Here is a 20908-nt window from a genome sequence, read left to right as displayed (position 1 = left end):
AGATATTACATGTACAGGTGTAGTATATATAGACATTACATGTACAGGTGTAGTATATATAGACATTACATGTACAGGTATAGTATATATAGACGTTACATGTACAGGTATAGTATATATGGACATTACATGTACAGGTGTAGTATATATAGACATTACATGTACAGGTATAGTATATATAGACATTACATGTACAGGTGTAGTATATATGGATATTACATGTACAGGTATTGTATATATAGACATTACATGTACAGGTGTAGTATATATGGACATTACATGTACAGGTGTAGTATATATAGACATTACATGTACAGGTATAGTATATATAGACGTTACATGTACAGGTATAGTATATATAGATATTACATGTACAGGTGTAGTATATATAGATATTACATGTACAGGTATAGTATATATAGACATTACATGTACAGGTGTAGTATATATAGACATTACATGTACAGGTGTAGTATAGAGTATATATAGACATTACATGTGATCAGTGATACATATAGACATTTTATATATACAGGTAAAGCTCATACAGACATTACATGTACAAGTATAGTACATATAGACATTACATGTACACTAAAAGTACATATAGACATTACATGTACACTAAAAGTACATACAGACATTACATGTACAGGTATAGTACATACACACAGTACATGTACAGATACAATACATATAGACATTACATGTATAGGTATAGTACATATAGACATTACATGTATAGGTATAGTACATATAGACATTACACATATATGTAAAGCACATACACACATTACATGTACAGGTAAAGTACATATAGACATTACATGTACCTATAAAGAGAACATAGACATTATATATAATATATAAATAGACATCACAGGTACATATGAGGCATATACAGGAATTACATTTGATATGTGCATAGAAAGTGAACATAGATGTTACACATACAAGTGAAATATAAATCGATGTTACAGGTACATATAATGTATATATAGACACTAGCCTCTGCCTGCGACTACGTCTGCGGGTTGTTGGCATCGATGATCCGCCCATATTTAGCAAATTGCTGCTGTCGATGGTTTGCCTGCTGCAGCATATCGGCAGCTGTTAAGCTGCCCTGCTGCTGAACTTGTTCCTCACACTGTGCCTGTGATTGTTCCGGCATGTCAGCAGCTTGAGCGTGTTCTTGGCGTTGATGATCCGCATGCTCCGGCATTTCGGCAGCTCTCAAGCTGGCCTGCCACTGAACTTGTTTCTTGCACTGTGGCTGGGATTATTACGGCATCTCAGCACCTCGCTGGAACATCATATAATGAGTGTGTTGTCGGTGCTCCGGCGTTTCGGCAGCTGTCAAGCTGGCCTGCCGCTGAACTCGTTCCTGGCGCTATGCCCGTGATTGTTCTGGCATTTCAGCAGCTCACTGGGACATTGCAAGGGGGCTGCAGTGGGGCATAATAGAGGTTACAGGGGCCACAGTGGACCCTTCAAGCTCTATTATGCCCCCCAGTTGAACTATTATTATACTCAGGGGTCTTTTCAAACCCCTGAGTGTAATAATCGGAGCCCCAGGGAAGATGAGGGAACATAATAAACACTGTTACTCACCTCTCCGGGATCCGATGTTAATCCTAGCAGGCTTTGGGCCTGTATAGTAATGTGTCAAACGTCACATGGTCTGGGATATTACCATATAGGCCCAAAGTCTGTGCTAGCAATAACAGCCTGTTGCCATACAGGCCCAAAGCCTGTGCTAGCAGTAACAGGCTGTTACTACTAGCATAGGCTTCGGGCCTATATGGTACTGCTATCACAGGCTTTGACCTATATGGTAATATCCCAGACCAGGTGACGTCTGAGACATTACCATATAGGCCTGAAGCCTGCTAGGATTAACATCGTATCCCGGTGAGGTGAGTAACAGTGTTTCCTCACCTCCCCTGGGACTCCGATCATTATACTCAGGGGTCTGAGAAGACCCCCGAGTATAATAATAGTGGTAGTGGGATCATGGCTTGGGCCCGGGCCTATTCACTACTGCCGTCTGCAGCCTATAGTACAAGGGGAAGTGGGGGGCGGGAGTGAGCAGGTCCGGGGAGGTTGGTAAATAGGCCGCTACCTGCTGGGGGATACTCCAGGAGGTAGCGGCCTATTATAAAACAAAAAAAAGTTATTTTACTTACCGACCTCGCTGCTGCTCCCTCTCCTTCTCCCAGCAGTAAGACATCTGCGTCTCAGCGTAGGCAGCGTGATGACGCTACCTGCCTCACCTCGCCTCATTAGAGGTGCGGCGCTGGGTATCGGCTGCCACAGGGCCCAGGACATTAGGGGCCCAGCGACAGCCGCTACCACTGCGTTTTATTTTTTTCTTAATAGGCCCTTACCGGCTGGAGTTACTCCTGCCAGGATCGGTAAGTGATTCTGTGGGCCCCACAAGCACTATCACTATACTCGGGGGTCTTTTTTTTAAAAAAAAGATTTGATTCTTTCCAAATTGATTTGCTGCGAATAACATTGAATAACAGCTATTTCCTAGCTGCAGAGAGCCTGTATAGTAGTGTAGAACACTGTGCCTTGTAGTAACACACATGGGGAGTCTGCTACGTTAGTGAAACAATACAGTGGGTCATTATGATACGCACATGACAGGTATTAGTGGATGATAATTCACTGTTTTTGGCTGTAAAAGGCTTGTTGTGTTCCACCTTGTACACACAGGTATGATTAATGAGCTGCAGTATAGCGGCAGTGAACGCTGCAATGTGTATTAAGATTCTTTCTATTAATGATGCTGAAACCACCCCAAATTCTTCTTTAAGTTATACTTTCCTTTCACTTGCAATCCTCTTTCCCTGAACTTCTATCCATTTTCTATCACTGTCCCTAGCTCCTGTTGATGTCTGTCCTTTCAGTAAGAGTGATGTGAATTGAGTGTACCTAAAATGGCAGCTGGTTTTTATAGGGCTGTGACATCACAGCTGGCTGCCGATTAGCTGCACGCTTGGCATTGTGGGTGATCCCACTTCCCAGGGTTTCCTACCCCTTATCCTATCATGTGCAGTGGCCATTTTATTAAAAAATGCGATTCGATGCATTGAAGTGTGAAGAAATCCGGATTCTTGACGAATTGAAAATTTCCTGAAATTCAGATCACATTCCACTTCTGCAGAATTGATTCGCTTGTTTCTATTCATGATAAAATAACTTGCAAATTTTTGGTCATTTATCTGTTTTTTTTTTTCACAGCCGCTTTTACCATCATCTGTCATTGTGAACAATACATTTGGCTGGAGACTGTAAAAATGCTTAAACATGGTAAAAGCTGGGACTGCTCACCAGACTCTTTGACATATGAAGATCAGACTCCACGCTATATGCCAAGTAATATCTCTCTCCCGGTGCCAGAAACATCAGACATCATACCTTCTTGCAATAAGAAAAAATACACCCAATATGGAAATGATATGACCAACGATGGACACTATGAAGACATAACGTCTGAGACAGTCAACCTCATATCAGTCAATGAAGATGATGATGAAGTGGAGGAGCATAAAACATCTGCTGGGATCAAGTGGCCTCCACTTGTGGAGCACAGAAAATTGATCTTCTACCAGTGGACAGGGCTACCCAAGAAACCAAGTTTTTTCAAAAAAATGTGGAAGGGAAACAGCGATGAGAAGAAAGCTCTTGCATCAAAGGTCAAAAAGGCAAAAATACATCAAACTAAGGTTAGAAATTACATCAAAGACATTTGGCAGCAGGGGAGGATGGGCACATAACTATGCGCATTAAATAATTGGAGAGTTCTGCCGATAACACCAACTTTTACCCAATGTATAGGCACACCTTTATAGTTCATAATTTTTGGCTAAGGCCCCATGTTCCGTAAATACAGCTTTTTTGATGCAAATTTTGTTTTCGGTTTTTTAAGCCAATGCCAAGAATGGATACAAAAGGAATTGGTAATATGTAGGAAGCTCTGACACTTCTGCCTTCTGCTCAGTCCAGTCCTGGCTTGGGCTCAAAAAATAGCAGCAAAATCTGCAACAAAAAAGCTGCATTTCTGAAACGTGGGGTCTCAGCCTAAAGATTATCTGGATCAGATCAAGATCTTTGAGCCTTGAATGTGTCTTGACTGTTTTTGTTTTAATTCTTTCACAGACAGAAGATGCATGTCCTGCAGTCAGCCATGAGAAGACATCTAGGTTTCATCCCATGGTAAACTCGACCACTTAAATGGAAAGAATCATATAGGTTTTTTTAGTTTCTTTTGGGTATCAGTCCACAGAATTAAAATATTCAGACAGATTACTATTGTAGTTGCACCTAGTGTTATGCATATTGGGGCAATTTGTACCATCTTCACATATCTCAGAGCATTTTTGACACACCTAGTATGAGATATTTTTTATTATGACTTACTAGACAAATGGGTGTGTGACAAAAAAATTAGTAGTTAGTTTAAGATGCAACTTAATGTGCCAAAATTTTGACCAAAAATTCTGGTTCCAACTAAGCCAACTAATATGTGGCATAAAGTACGACTAGACAATCTGATATGCCAGATATTATTGTATAGGAACAACATGGTGGCTCAGTGGTTAGTACTGCAGCGCTGCAGTCCTGGGTTCGAATCCTGCAAAGGACAACATTTGCAAGCAGTTTGTATATTCTCTCCTGGCTTGCGTGGATTTCCTCCCACACTCCAAAGGCATACTGATATGGAAAATGAGGATTGTGAGCCCCTCACAATCTACATTAAAAAATATATATTTTTGTATAGCAGCAGTCACTGCAATAGAGTTAGTGGATTTTGACACTGATTGTATAAGTTTACACCATTTAAAAATTATGCAGGATTAGTAAATGTGCCCCAATGTGTTTAATTTTTTTCCTTTTAATGTCTGTATAGACAGTGCAGTAGGGGTTGTGTGCTATATAGCAGTTGCAACAAATCAGTTGACTAATAGCCAAGTGTAAAGCCCCTCCCCCTTAGAGCAGGAAGTATCAGGGAAGCTGTATACAGAGCCTAATGTATGTGTAAAGTGTGACTATCCTGCCATATCTAGGTCTGTCATCTATCATTAGTTCCCCAGTCATTTAATAATGATGAGATGACTCTGTTGATTCTGCCTCTAGTTATGCAGCAAAGCTGACAATTGTGCTGCAGAATACTGGAAATGTCAGCCTACTGTGTATATTTTAGTGATCACCAGCTAGATCCTGTCATACCATTGGACTGGGATAATATGATAAGGGTGCCGTAGTGATACATCATATAAATGTAATAAACTTAGCAAACTTTGTTCTGATTTTTTATTTCACTGTAGTGCAGTAAAGTAAGTGTTGTCTGCTAATTGTAGATCGGATCTTTTAAGCGTAAAAGAAGCAAAAAAGTAGTAGGCGGTCTACCAGAGAACAGGCAAACTCTAGAATGGGAAAAGAAATCTATGGGGACATATATCATGCAGGGGATCCTGGATCTATCTGACCACTTACCCATGGAAGAGACTAGTCAGATGGAGAATAAATCGAAATATCTGCACTTGTTGCCTAAAGATGACGGACACAATGATGCTCAAGAACTGGAAAAAAGGAACTGTCCCATATCTTCAGAAATTGCTCATCTGCAACTGTATCAGAAGTTTTTGGAATTAGAAGGTGACCGCAGAAACCAGTTATACATGGTAAAGGAAGATGTAAAAGAAGAACATGTTGACCCTCAATTTGTAGATGGTCTCCAAAAGCCATCCCCCTACCTTACATGTATTCAAGAGTCTACGCCAGATGTTCCTATCCTGCAAGAAGTAGATCCATATTCTCATGATAAAGACTCACCATTGGTAGTGATCCCAGCCTCTGCTTTTGTCGAAGCTTCTAGCCCGGTGGGAGAATTACCATTAACCAGGTCATTAGATAGGAAGTCTTGCAGTACTGAAAATCTTATGAAAGAAATCACAGCAGTAAAAAACCGTCAGGATTTCCTCGAAAACGAATGTCTGAAACTGATAAGTAGATACAAGTCTGACAACAATATCATAATAGAGTTACTACAGGAACAATATCTCAGGTAGGTTCTGGTTGGATTGATGTCATGCTTCATGCACACAACAGAAGGAGTGTACAGGTCCAGCAGGACAGCACCTGAAATATGGGACTGTCCCGCACGTTCCGGGGCGGATGAGGGAACCCCCAACCATAGGGCACCTATGGTTAAGGCAAACCTGACTGGGGTGCAGCAATTCAGCTTTTTCACAGATCCCTCAGATCCTTCATAGCTCCTTCACACAATCTGTAGATCACAGCTCCTTCACACATCCTACAAATCCTTCACAGCTCCTTCACACATTCTGGAGGTCCTTCACAGCTCCTTCACAGATTCTGCAATCTTCTAGTGAGCATGAGGTGAAGAAAAAATGTTGTCAGGGCCAGAGTTGACAACCCTGGTGGCGGTCAGGTCTACCTTGATTGTACAGTCTCCATTGGAGTTGTATGCCAAGATGACTTCCCACACAGCCTGACAGCCTTGACAAGCAAATTCACATAGAATATGGCATACTAAACAGTATAGGGTAACACATGGGTATCCCCTTTTGGGTTGTGTCACACCCCTTTTTTATGCATTCCATGCCCCTTTTTGTGATGTGATAAGCATACAAAGTATCAACATTCAAAATGATAGATTACCTAGCGGATGCAGGAGCTTTCCTGGGAGATTCACCAATTCTGGGACCCTGCAAGGTCACCCCTTTTCCATATGCCTACATAATGTTATGGGAATGATGTCATGAATGCGATCACATGTGCTTTGCGATTCCATACAGCAAAGAATAAAAAAAAGTATACTGACATAACATGGCCCATTGGAGACCAGAAGGACAATCTTTTGGCCTCCATTAGGTAAATGAGGCCTATGGAAACAATTGACATATGCACTAGGAGCATTCCTTGTATGTATGGTAGACCTATAATGCAACAGAGTGTGAAAGTATATGTAGTAAGACATCTCCTAAATAAAGTATCGTAGATGAGTAGTTTGGTATAGTATGTATATAGCAGTTATATTGCATGTATATAGCATAATATATTGTATTTAGTAAGAACATTGCTGAGATTAGTTTCTTGTGTGTTCGATACAGATACAGTCAGCTGCTAGTAAATGTGAATGACCTCCACGAGCTACAAAATGCAGAGATCATGACTATGAAGGATGTGATTCTCTTCATGGAGGAAAAGATGGCTTACCAGTCCTATGAGCGAGCCAGGGACATCTGGGTCAGTGTACAGCTCCTGTAATCCATCTATACAGCACATAATGTCAAATAACCATATGTAACCATAACTCCTACACTGACTAAGCACCCCTACCCCCAAAAAACTATTGGGAGTACTCAGGAGTGCAGGCATCTACATCCTATGGTCCTCAGTGGTTTTGCATGGTTTTGCATTTGCCTCTACGATACTGCAGCTTACCTGTGTTTCTCAATGTTCCTTGGCAGTGTAAGACTGGGGTTCCTTGGGCTCACCAGGTAAAATGATTTTGGGGACACAATTTGCAACAGTTCCAAGGAAATAGACCATAGTACCCTTAAATTTGGGTGTCTTCTACTGGACCATTATTGTGATAGGGTCCAAGACTATCAGAGGATCCTCTGGTACTTTGGTGGGCAGTCTGACATTGTTCCTTGGGCAAGTACCCCCTACTCAATTGATGTCAAATTCCCAATGCTATGATCATATCCTGTGCTTTGTATCAACAGTATAGCATGAGGACATTGAGAATGCCCCCTGGAGACATGTCATATACTACTACATGTACCAAAGGTTGAATATCTAGCCTATATACTATCTTTAGGACTCTCTCTTGTTTTACAGGATGAGTTAATATTATTCCAAAATTGCCTTTCAAAAATGGAGGCCGAGCTGAAGCAGCAGAATAGCCGGATATTAGTGAATGAAGCCAACCGCAAGCAAATGTTATACAGCAAGTTCACGAGACTCCTGACCATCATTGCAACCAAAACCAACCAAGTACTCCGTGGCAAAGTAATGATGACCCGGCTGCCGGTTATCATGATACTGATATACCTCTCCACTGTCTCTGTACACATCACCCCCTTCTTTACAACACACCTCTCCTCTACACTGGTCATAGTGGCCCTTATGTATGGTGTCCTCCTCTACCGGGGCACAGGGTCGGTCACTCTTCAGAGGTCTCAGCTGGTTGGTCATGTCACAAGTCTTTTCAATAGGATCACTAATAGTTATAATTTTAAGTCTGCATTGGAAGAAGCCTGGGAACTATATTTTGGGGGCTAAATAAAACCAGTGGCTGGCCCAAAGCCCCTATAACTAAAGCCCATACCCCTCATTTTTCTGTTAGGTTTATGCATGTTCTAAAATTAAAGTCTGTTTTTGTGCAATGCAATGAATGTGTTTTCTCATATTTCCTGATTTTTAAGTTGATACAATATTAGGAAATTAAAGGGGTTGTAGCAAAATGGGAAAAAAACCCCCAGATCTGCTGCAATATCAGACACAGCCAATAGACAAAGGTGGAAATGTTTTTGGTAAAAGAAGCGGGACTATTTTTAACCCCTGCCAATAAATCTACAATGGATATAGAAACTTTAAGCATGGCGTCCGCTCAGGAGCTGAGTGAGCGCCATAGGCAGCCTGTAATAAAAGTCAAAGGTGTCTCCATCCTGGCTCGCCTACATCCCTGCCCTATTTTACCCACTATTTTGAAAAATGTTGGAAAAGTTGTAATTTTTGCACAAAAAAATAGGTATGTGTGACAAAAGGTACAACATGCCTCGCATGCCAGAAAACTGATGTCCAAGGCCTAATAAATCAGCCCTTATGTAGATTTGGTATCGCCATGATGGTACTGGCCTGCAGAATATCGGTAACCTGTAATGTTTGCTGTACAGTGAATGCTATAAAAAAACAAAATTAGTAAGAAAATGGCAAAACAGTTTTCATCTTCCCGGTATATTGTATGGAATATTAAATGGTACCATTGCAAAGTACAATTTGTCCCATACAACATAAGCTCTCCTGTGTCTCCTTAAGTGGAAATATCAAAAAAGCTATCGGCTTTTAGAAGGCGAGGAGTAAAAGCTGCAAACGAAAAATAGTTGCAGCAGGAAGTTGAAATCACATTCAAATTGAAATCACATTCACTATATTTTAGGGCTGGTGGACCACAATATGATATGGTGGAGACAAGTCGCCTTCAAACCTTTGTAAAGATTAGAGCTCAGAGCAGTTGAATACACGGTGACGTAATGTTGAATAGTACATGGCTGTTATCCAGTCTCTGCGTGATCTTCCATTGTGATGCTTGCTCCATAGCACTGTATCAATGGAGTAGAACATTTACGTTACGGTATACTAAGAGTTGGTTCCTCCAATTTGGAGAATTTGAGGGAATCTTAGCCAACTTTACTATAATCTAGGAGGGGTTAACATTCTTTACTGGGTTCTGCTGTGTTTTGGATCTGAGGAGTCTGACTACTCACAAAGTGTTAACATTTGTCTCATGGACCAACATTTGAAACTTGATATTGACACTTAAGTAAAATAACTTAGAATAAAAATATCCTCCATTCATGACAATAGTAGCGCCAATAGCGGGATGAGCTCAATGCTTCTCATTAGCAGATCTTGTTTCTCAACATCCTGTTCTCCAATATCTTGTACAGAAGAATTTCCTCATAGCCGAATACAGAATAGATTACCATGGCAAATGTATTGAAATTATTCCTGAATTTGATGTTCACCCTTCAAGTGCCGCGTGTTCAACGCTACAGAATGCAACAGGCACATAACACTTCACGATTCTGTTTGATATACACCCTTCCAGCCTCAACCTTAAAGTGTGTCTTGGACTAGGGATAGTGATGGTGTCTTAAGGCTATCATGACCTGAGGCAAATTCTGGACTCTCCTTGGCAACACTCCTGACTTTGCTTAAAGCATTTGAAGATGATCTTTCACCACCTCCACCAAGTCCAACTCTTTGCATCATTTAATAGGCGCCACTTCTCTAATTCTCATTCAATAAGTATGGTGCCTGATATGCTAGGTAGGATTTCTACTGTCAAGGGGGTGGTGTCAAGGAAGAACAGGCAAGTAGGCATGATCCTGAGCTCTAATACTGTCCAATCAGAGCTCAGCATCACGCCCTCTTGCCTAATGCTGCCTGACACCACCCACTTGACAATAGACAGTCTATGAGACAGCCTTACCACCGCCAACTTTCATCTTTTTATTAGGCTCAGATAAATGGGTCTGATCTACAGACTGACAGTTAAGGTTAAGTAGGATGTTTTGGGGTCTTGCTTTGGTCTTCAGCTCCGATTAAAATACCAAGAGGCAGATTCAGGATGGAATTTGGTGCTGATTTTGATGCGGAATTTACCCAACATTAACACCAAAGTCCGCTTTATCACCCTTAGTCTCCCCGTTGAATGTCGAATCCCATTTCCCAAGAAATGACAGCAAATACTTTCTTATATGTAGAAATATCTTCCCGTTTTTTTAAGACAAATTGAAAATGAGTTTATTTCATACGGTCTCAACAAGATACCACATGGAAAACCCAAGACATGTTGGAATAAATCAAACCACAAAAAGTCAATAAAGAGTGTCATATCAATATCTATTCGCAGGAGAATTTCCAACTTCAGTCTTAATTTATTGTCGAATATTTGGTGATTCTACAATTCACCTGGTGCGGCCTGCACACCAATATCTCATGGGATCAAGACTTATGTTACACTTTTCTAAAGGTATTGTCCAGGGCTAGGAAAAAGGGTATGAAGAAAGAGTGCCACACTTTCTAAAGGTTGTATCTGGTATTGCAGTTTAGCGCCAAGTACTTGAATTGGGATGAGCTGCAATTCCAGAAACAGCCCCTAAAAAGCAGAAGACTCTTTTATTTGGTTGTGGCTATATGCAATTTCTTTAAATGAACCCTTGTAGGTTGGAAAAATTTAATTTGGATAGAAATCATATTTTTATTTTTTAGGACTACATCATGGCATAGTATGTTAGATACAGATCAATCCAAAAATGGGTAGAGAAGAAGGACATACAGGTAACAGTAATGGATTTTACCCAATAAGAAGTTTAGTGACACAGCTGGGTCTTCACTAGAGCCTGGAGATCAACATTGTCACCTACCCAGTGACACCGGCATAGAAAACACAGTACTTAAGGGGAGTCCGTAACCAGAGCCCAGCATATAAACCCAGCCTGGCACATAGACAGATTAGGGTCATCTGAATCAAACAGTGGCTTCTCCTTATCAGTCATTTCCTCAATTCCCAAGATATTGTTATTCTTGTCAATATGCAAATAAGCTCTTTGGAGCAACAAGGATGCTGTCATTGCTCCTAAGAGGTAGACAGCAATGCCCTCATTGCTCCAAAGAGCTAATTTGCATAATGACAATATACTGATATATTAGCAACGAAGGCAGCAATTCACATAGTAAAACACTTCTTGATTCAGGTGACCCTAACCTATCTGCATGCGGGACTAGGTTGATAGGATGGGTTCTGGAGACTCCCTTTAAAAAGAGGATTTATTAGGGAGACTGAAGAAACCCATAAGGAATCAGAGAATATTTACCTAAATATAGTAGATACATATGAAATTCTCATTGACCAACCTCATAAAAGGCATGGAATTCAATCATATACCCAAATATTAACCCATAGATAGATGAAGTTATCCATTGGCTGAAATTTTATAAAATTGCATTCTGAATATATTCAACAACTAATATAAGTTGTTATATAGCCACATATAGCAACTTATATAAATAAATGATGTATATCACAACTTGTATAACTCAATACCACATAGTCCAATATGGTCATCTACAGAATATAACGGCTAGTGTATGAATACATGGATTCATATGATGTCACCCCAATTGCTGGATCGTTCTTTCCACATATATGGTCTGATTTTTGACCCATTAAGCATTGCATATAAATCATTGTATCTAAAGATCTAGAGTCTTAGACGTTGTCTTCTCCAGGCCATTGGATTAAAAAAGACCCTCATTCAATGTTCTCATCTTGACCTTAGACAGGAGACTTTTGTCAGTAAATCCTATCGAGGATCCTCCAACAAATTGTGTCTTTGGTCAACAGCAAATCTTCCCTGATGGCATCAGGGGAATAGGGATCAGACAGATGGAAATTCAGTATGCCCAATCCTATTGTTTCCCTCTTTAACACTGATAGAAATCTCATGTATGCATCAGGGAAGATACTATAGCTGTCTGTAACTGTCTTAGACAATTATCAATGGCCATTTATAGACCACAGAAAGTGGTGCAACCTTTCAAAATGACCAAAATTAAATCATGGTCTTCCACCCTTCACATTTTCCATTACCAGGTCACTGGTAGAAATCCCTCAATTTATCTTAACTAAAACCTGCACAATCTTCCAAGGACAACCCTCTCCTTGCATCATAGCCGAGCTTACTGTCAGATCTAGTGTCTGACCACAGGAAGCAGTAGCTCTGTATAGGATACCCCAAGGAATATCCAAGACTGGAAGGGCTCATTATATAGGCGTTATAGGGACAGCCCTGTTGACTGTAAAATATTTAATTGCAGATTTTTTTAATAGGTAACGTTCAGGCTAGTTACAAGATTTCATGGTAACAGTGTAACAATATACAGTGAAAATGGTCAAGCAATGCATGTGTCAATAGGAGAAAAAAGTCATAGCTGCTCCTGCAAATAAGTATTTACAATATGTGCAGACCATAGCGAGGATGTCCGACGAGAGATTCCAGGATGTTTAGGCAGGTGACACAGAAGAGTTGGAAACTGATGAGACTTCTGTTCGAGTTGAAGTGGACATTTCTGAGCCATCATCAACCTTTTTGCCAAATAGTTGATAGATACAGTTCCGGAACTACAGGAAGCAAAGAAAGACAATATCAGACCAAAAAGATCTATCAATAGGTATTCCATAAGGTGCTTCCGTGAGTATAGAGAGAAATGTGCAGCTGCATAGTTAGAGCTGCATAGTTTGCTGTATCCCCACCATACAATAGGCAGATTTATTAAGACTGGTGTTTCATATGCAAGTCTTAATAAAGGGCCCCACAAGTGTAATGCGCAACTGATGTCTCAAGAGGTTCCGGTCTCATCATTAATCAGGCACACACCCTTGAGCCAGAATGAAGATTTATGCCAATTAGCAACTGGCAGTATTAATTGTACCAGAAAACTGGGGCCGAGGCGTTCCTGTCCCGGCTGGTCCGGCTCTCTATCTCATTTCCTCCACTTTCTCAGAAAGTGGCAAATGAGGTGTAGAAGGCATCCCGCCTTTGTAAAAATCTTAGGCCGGAAAGTGACTTTTCTTGTATTCTACATAGCAAAACAACAAGACCCACTTCACGTATTGTCATTCATTGGACCAACCTGTCTGTTCATGAAGACATATATAACTGGGTTGTAAATGGTGGCACTCTTAGCAAAAAAGGCAGGCAACGAGGCAGCCAGAGGGTGAAAACTATAGCCTGGGTTGGCAGCAGCAAAACAAGCAAAAATTGTGTATGGTCCCCAACATAAGCAGTAAGCAAGGATCATCACAACCACCATCCTGGAAACCTCACGCTCAGCTTTCTGGGTGGACTCTGACTCCTTCTGCTGCTGTGCGACCTGGAAAATAAAAAATAGTCATACAATTAGTTATACACGGCTTGTTACCAGGCAGGTCTGTGCAGGGCAGGTTTTTTGATATGTTGGAGCGTTGTTTTTCTGCTATAGAGCAACCACCACTAAAGGGAGCTCAAAGGGATATTCCAGTCAGAGCAAGTCACCTTCTATCTAAAAGACAGGTGGCAACTTGCTGATCAGTGGGGTCTGAATGCTGGGCACCCCAATGATCACAAGAATTGCTTTACAGATGCAGCAATGGACAGGGAGTGGAGTCGTCTTTATTTCTAAATCAAGTAATAAGAGTGCCATTCCAGCACTGCACAGTAGACAGGGGTTGTTATTCTGTGCCTATTACTTGAATCGAAACAGAGATGATCTCTGCGGGGTGCATAAATTAGACCACCCTGTGAATGGGTCATCAGTATGAAATATGCATTTGGGGTCATACAACCTCATTATCTCCACTAGATTCTTACAATAAGAAGAAAATTCTATATGTTCTCTAATAATATCAAATATTATTACACACACCATCACTCACCTTACGAATGGCCAACCATACAGCTATGTAACAGAGGATGATAATAGACAAAGGAAGAATACAACAAGTCGACATGAGAACCAACATGTATGACTGGACTCCAGGGTCAGTGCTGCCACTGAACACATCTGGGCCACAAGAGGTCTTCAAGCCATGGGGCCAGTACCTACGGGTAGACATTAGAAAATTTGGGTTAGATTACAAAGATGGCTCCTCACGGTCTATAGTACCATATAATTCATTGGTAAGTATGGTTTCATGCAGCAATCTTATTGTGTCTTGGTAATTTCCAAAGAAATGCATGGCATTTATCAAAGCCCAATATGGCGTTGCAGAATTGTCTAGAGATGTGATTTTATGACTAACTCCACAACTTCACAAGACTGAGTGCTAATATATTGGGTGAACTAACTGAAAAATGACTGTTCTACTGTATATATAAAAAAACAAGAAAAGACAGCAGACGGCACAGCTTATACTTCCAAATGAAATATATAGTTGGAACAAACACTGATCAACAGCTAATGTCCTTGGAGTATGGATAAACAGTGAAAGAGCCAAGGGGAACGATGGAGGTGCACAACTACCCGGAAAAAAGCTAAGCGGCCAATAAATCCATGAAAGAGTAGAAATGGGTGGGCACTCACCATTCATTCTCCAAAGGACGACACTTGTCTTCTCTTTTCTTTAAAACATATCCTTTTATTAGGTGCATAAGTAAAAGAAATCCAAAGGGAGGGAGTGATAGCACAATTGGCAAAAAGAGGCAACAGCCGTTTCGCGTTCACAGTCACGCTTCTTCAAGCCTAAAATGCAATACCACGGACTCCAGGCAACAGGTCTTAAGTACAAGACTATAATTACACTTGATCAGAAACAACATGTGTCAGCTTGAAAAGATAGCCAATCAAAATTGCAGTATTACGTAACATGCCCTTTTACTTTCACCTTCCCCCATAGTAGGGCTTGGGTAACGGACGTTATCCAATCGGATCACTTCCTTTTAGCTCCATCCTTCGTCTGACCTGAATGGAAACCATTGTATACTAGGACTAACCAATCAGAATGCCACAGCTGATGTTAGGCTCCACCCAACGTTCCGCCTTTTTACAGAGGCAGTCTATCTCAAAATGGAAACGCCCATCTAATGAACTACCAATGAGCGTAAAGCCGACATCCATAGGGATTACTTTTAAATAAGACGGCAAACCACGTGACCCGATATAGCCAATCATAAAGATGCCGACCGGCATGCGCAGAGAACAATGAAAAGTAGGTGGCCGGCTATTAGAATTCACCTTCAGCGAAACATCGGACCTGAAGGGGAACAGCGAGAAACACTCGCTGTCACCACGTTACTCATCACAGCCAATCACAAAAGCGTCAACCAAATACCAAACTTAAAGGAAGGCAGCAAGAGATACCTGCTGCAGACACATGACCAGCGGTAGCCAATCTTTTTAAGCTGACACATGTTGTTTCTGATCAAGTGTAATTATAGTCTTGTACTTAAGACCTGTTGCCTGGAGTCCGTGGTATTGCATTTTAGGCTTGAAGAAGCGTGACTGTGAACGCGAAACGGCTGTTGCCTCTTTTTGCCAATTGTGCTATCACTCCCTCCCTTTGGATTTCTTTTACTTATGCACCTAATAAAAGGATATGTTTTAAAGAAAAGAGAAGACGAGTGTCGTCCTTTGGAGAATGAATGGTGAGTGCCCACCCATTTCTACTCTTTCATGGATCTACTGTATATATGTGACAAAATTTGTGTTGAACTTACCTGCTCCAGCCAAATATCGGTGGTGCACACCAACAAGCTGCCCAAGACCAGGCGAAGATGATGCCACCAGCAGCCAATTTCCCATCAAACTTAATGTTTCCAAAGGGTTTGCAGACAACAAACCACCTTTCCCAGGCAATTACAGTTAAAGACCAGAGACCGGTGATTCCTGTAGGGAACAATGATTTAACCATTGGACCATAAGGATATACATGATATATTGCTGAATATATGGACCCTGTAGACTGTAATCTAGCATACTTAACAACAGTCCTGAATTTCCTGTAATTGTCCCAATTTTTCTGTAACAATCTCAGCTACTTTATCTAAAAAATGGGTAGAGCTTGTGCAAACCCCAAAAAGAAGTGAGGTTTCCCGAATAGGCCAGGGAAGAGCTTTAAAGGTCCTAATTTTTATAAACATATAGTTGGTAAGTATGATCTAGAATTTTTGGAAAATTGGAAAATCGGGGTTCTCACATGTAACAGGTTATCTCCTTTACTATTTGTCTTGCTAGCTATAACACAGTATATAGACTGTCCCTTTAAATGGTCCCTTAAAAGGCTTATCTGGAAATGACCAAATTTGTAGACAATTAAAAATGAACTATTTTTAATATATATATATTCTTAATATATTAAGGTATAGAAAATTCTATGATCATTATGGCAGGGTTATTGGCAAGTCTTAGACCATAGAAAGTTGCTGCATCCATTCCTGTATCCATTGGCAAAAAAAATGGTCACCAATAAGATGGTTAGAGAAAATCTTTTTTATATTTGTAAAAATGTTTAACTTTTAATCATCTATAAATTTATATATGGTTATATTCATGGGAAAACTGGAACTGCTTTTTGTATCACATATACTACTATAGTTTCACACCCTTTGCAAGCCTTATAAATTCTGTTATACTTACTACTATGTTGTCACCTCCCATTTAATCTCCATAATGTAGTCTATATACCACCAGACATCCCATATAGTGTAGTGGTCACCATAACTTACCACATACTGAAACAGTATAGCCTTCCATTACACACAATGGATGGCCAAGGACAAAGTAACCAAAAATTTGGTTGAAGACACTAATGGTGCTGGCAATGACTGTTTCTCCAAGATCAGCAATAGCCAAGTTAACCAAGATCCAGTTCAAGGGGTGCCGAAGCTTCTTAAATTTAAAGGTGGCTACCAAGACCAGACCATTTGTAAAAACAGAGGCCGCTACTACAAATATCATCCAGAGAGTAGTGATGTTGTAAACCCATCGAGGCGCAATGTGATAATTTGGACCTTCAAAGGGACCTAGAAATGGTAAAAGAAAATATTTAGGAATAATTTACAATAAGCCTATTAAATGACATCACTGTGCCAGCCTAGAATTCTGTGCCAGGGCCCGGTTCATGTATATTAATAGTAAATCTTAAAGTAAATTTAATATTGGCATGCCATGAGTGGAGGGATTTCTAAGTTTACTTCTTTCCTGTCTTCTATCTTCATTAGTGAAGAAGGTAAAAGCTTTGACATATATTTTTTGTTTTTGTTGTATATGGGTTGACTACATGAGCCGGACGACCATGAGCCCGTGGACTGGGATTAGTGACATCACTGGGTGACAAGAGGCACTAAAAGTGTCAAATGCTGTGAGTACAGCAGAAAGTAATCCACTTTACTCACAGCTTCAAAGACATCACCGCCTTTGTTCTCTTGATATGATCCCAACTCAACAGGAACGTGCCCACAATACTTTAGGTGTGGAAAAATGCTATGTAAGAATTATTTCAGAAATAGAAATCATAATAGTTTATATTTGCCAATTAACAAAATTAGTGAATGAAGAAAAGAGAAATCTAAATCCCATCAATATTTTAGAGGAGGGGTCCTGATCTCAACATCTTCGAGTCTGTCTTGGATTACATAAAGAGACAGAAGGATTAGAGCAAGCCTACATCCACAGAAGATCTGGGCTTAGTTCTCCAGGATGGCAGGAACAACCTCCCTGCCAAGTTCCTTCAAAAACTGTCTGCACGTACCGAGAAGAACTGATGGAAGGCAAAGGGCAAAGGTCGCACCAAATATTGATGGGATTTACATTTCTCTTTTCTTCATTCACTATCTAGATAGATAGATAATGGATGGATAGATAGATAGATAGATAGATAGATAGATAATGGATGGATGGATAGATAGATAGATAGATAGATAGATAGATAGATAGGTGATAGATAGATAATGGATGGATAGATAGATAGATAGATAGATAGATAGATAGATAGATAGATAATGGATCGATAGATATATAGGTGATAGATAGATAGGATAAGATAGATAATGGATAGATAGATAGATAGATAGATAGATAGATAGATAGATAGATAGATAGGATAAGATAGATAATGGATAGATAGATAGATAGATAGATAGATAGATAGATAGATAGATAGATAGATAGATAGGACTAAAGATGGACCAAATTTATCAAAGTGTCTGATGCAACTTGTAGTATCTTTAGAATCTTTTGTCTAATAGTACACCACCTAATGTTGCCTAACTTTAAATCAACATTTTTTGACACAAATTGATGCATCTTAAAGTGTACTTCCAATAATAAAACCACTTTTCACAAAAGAATACCACAGGTGAATATAAGAAACTTTGTAATATATCTAATAAATATCTCTATATATAACAATCTTTTTCCTTCTCCACTTATCAGGCTGCTCTCGTCCTCCTCATCCTCCCTATCTTCACGCAGTCTGTTTGTCCATAGACCTACACAGTTCACACACAGAATTCTATGGGGGTGATGTTAATTTATTGCTTCATTTTGTGTAGTGGTAGACCCTTATATAGAAACACAAAAGTTATAGAAGGATTCCCTCACTCACAGAGTAGTAGGGTCTACTTTATCCAGCATCCTCCACCTCCCTCTTCCTTCTCCATAGACTAATATGTAAAAAGTAACTCAACTTGATAAGTTGAAAACCAAACATATTTGCAGAAATAAAACAATATTAAGCAATCCACTCTATAATGTAGTATAATTGTAATTGATACAATAAAGCTTAACTCAACCCAAAATTACAAAAATAAAAATATCGATTACCTTGCTTAAATTTCTGAATTTCACCAATATCCGGTATAGTAATAGTCACTGCCCCTGGTATATGGCTTTGGCGATAATCGTCCCTACCTAAGGCTTACGTAACTACTATTATATTTTCATTATCTTCTCTATGAGAATAGGATATAATTAAAATTTTTGCTTGACATCTAAAAAATGGATCCCCTAAACTACTACAAGACACGTACAACACATCCAATCTCATCTTCAATAGGACAGATTATGTTGACCAATTTTGAAGGTTCTTCCAAGTCTTACAACAGGATATCTTATTTTCAGATCCATATGGTCACATGACTGCAGCCAATGTTGACATCTAACTCAACATTGACTTACTAGCATTGTATATCAAGAGCCACAGTATAGACATAGATCAGCCAAAAAGCCAACACTCAGTAGGTGACCAGATCACCATAACTATAACTTTGGATAGAAACAAACTTTTTACATAGTATATATAGTGATTATAGCGTAGAGTAAACAATTACAGTATACTGTTACTACTTACAGACCGATACGTGGCATAGACTACTCACCCCGTGTGTTGTTGCTGTTAGTGTATGTAAAAATACTACTTCTGGTGGTCTCTTCTTCATCATGTTTTTTCCGGGCAGCAAATACAGCTTCATTCCATGATGCCGCCATGCCCTGTGTGTCCCTCAAACACCAGATTCACCTTTATCTTTGATCTAGTTTTGTTCTTTCACTCTTCGTCTTCAGGTCTTTCCTCGCTTGCTCACCAAACCTTGTCTGTCACTTGGGTGGGTGATTGGGTGACCTCTCTCCAGTTATATACCAAGCTGAGATGGATTAGCCAAGACACTCACAGACCAGCTCAAGCCACCTTAAACTTTTTATCTCTTAATTGGCATATGAGTTTTAACTTCATTCGCCCCCTCCCCTTTCCACATTCAATCTTTCTGACTCCGTACTGTTGGTTTACGTCACTTGAGCAGGTTAAGGATGACTTTTCTGGACACTTTGGGTGACAGGATAAGAGCGTGCTTAAATGAAAGAGAGAGAAGGAGGGGAATGGCTTGGGCTTTCTTAGCAACCAAATCCTATCTCATCTTCTCCATGTCTGTCCATTTGCTAATACCCTTCACTTTGTGAAATTGGGGTCACTGTGTTAATTAGGGGAAGTGAAAATTGTGTATAGAATAGAAACTAGTGAACCTTCATCTCCAAAACCTCTATTTAGAGCATAAAACTGTGTTGTGTAATGGACTATCAAGCAAAGGTGAAATTACAGGAGACATTCAGAGAAAGTTTTGAAGGCCACGGGTTTCCTGTCCTATTATCTGATTCCAAGATGTGCAGGTCTGAGACAACAAGTCACCCAAGTATGGTCAAAATGTGAAGAGATGGGACAAAAGAATATTCTGTATTGATGCTTTGATAAGAAAAAAAACAAAAAAAAATCCACAATTGGGAGGACCTACAGATTAAGTAAGGCCAGACTTCAGATTTACTTTTTCTGGGACAGTGGTGCCACTTTCTTTACGGAGGATTATGGCTTTAAGCTGAGCAGATATAATGTGAAGCCTAGTTAGATGCCCTACATATACTGAAATAGGACAACCCAGTTTAGATCTAAATCACTCAACTATTTTTCGGAGAAGATGGGATTGAGGACAACCACATGTATAACCAGTCTCCAGGAGCCATTCATAATGATCAACTTTCATTTGTTAGGTTTTTTTTTACCCCTATAGTTGTTTCTACTAAAGAAAGACCAAGCATACCAAGTAAGGTTCCA

The 20908-nt window shown here is 39.9% G+C and overlaps 1 protein-coding gene across 1 annotated transcript; it reads right to left on the bottom strand.

The window, feature by feature from the left end:
• Window positions 1-11668: 11668 nt before the first annotated feature.
• On the bottom strand, window positions 11669-19947 carry LOC142184906 (red-sensitive opsin). The gene is made up of 6 exons (XM_075260050.1): window positions 19686-19947; window positions 17034-17330; window positions 16026-16194; window positions 14246-14411; window positions 13465-13704; window positions 11669-12952 (listed from the first exon to the last, which is right to left on the bottom strand). The coding sequence occupies exons 1-6, from the start codon at window positions 19792-19794 to the stop codon at window positions 12836-12838; spliced, it is 1098 nt and encodes a 365-aa protein (XP_075116151.1). The 5' UTR covers window positions 19795-19947; the 3' UTR covers window positions 11669-12835.
• Between the last annotated feature and the right edge of the window lie 961 nt (window positions 19948-20908).

This window comes from Leptodactylus fuscus, chromosome 11 (assembly GCF_031893055.1).
Source record: "Leptodactylus fuscus isolate aLepFus1 chromosome 11, aLepFus1.hap2, whole genome shotgun sequence".
Lineage (NCBI taxonomy): Eukaryota > Metazoa > Chordata > Amphibia > Anura > Leptodactylidae > Leptodactylus > Leptodactylus fuscus.
The sequence above is the reverse complement of the archived record's forward strand: the minus strand, read 5'-3'. Positions and strand labels throughout refer to the sequence as shown.

Excerpts from the sequence above, each read along its gene's own strand:
- LOC142184906 (XM_075260050.1), bottom strand. The coding sequence starts at position 19,794 with ATGGCGGCATCATGGAATGAAGCTGTATTTGCTGCCCGGAAAAAACAT. Across the intron at positions 16,195-17,033 it reads CTATACTGTTTCAGTATGTG|GAATCACCGGTCTCTGGTCT; the intron begins GTAAGTTATGGT and ends TGTTCCCTACAG. Across the intron at positions 14,412-16,025 it reads CCGATATTTGGCTGGAGCAG|GTACTGGCCCCATGGCTTGA; the intron begins GTAAGTTCAACA and ends GTCTACCCGTAG.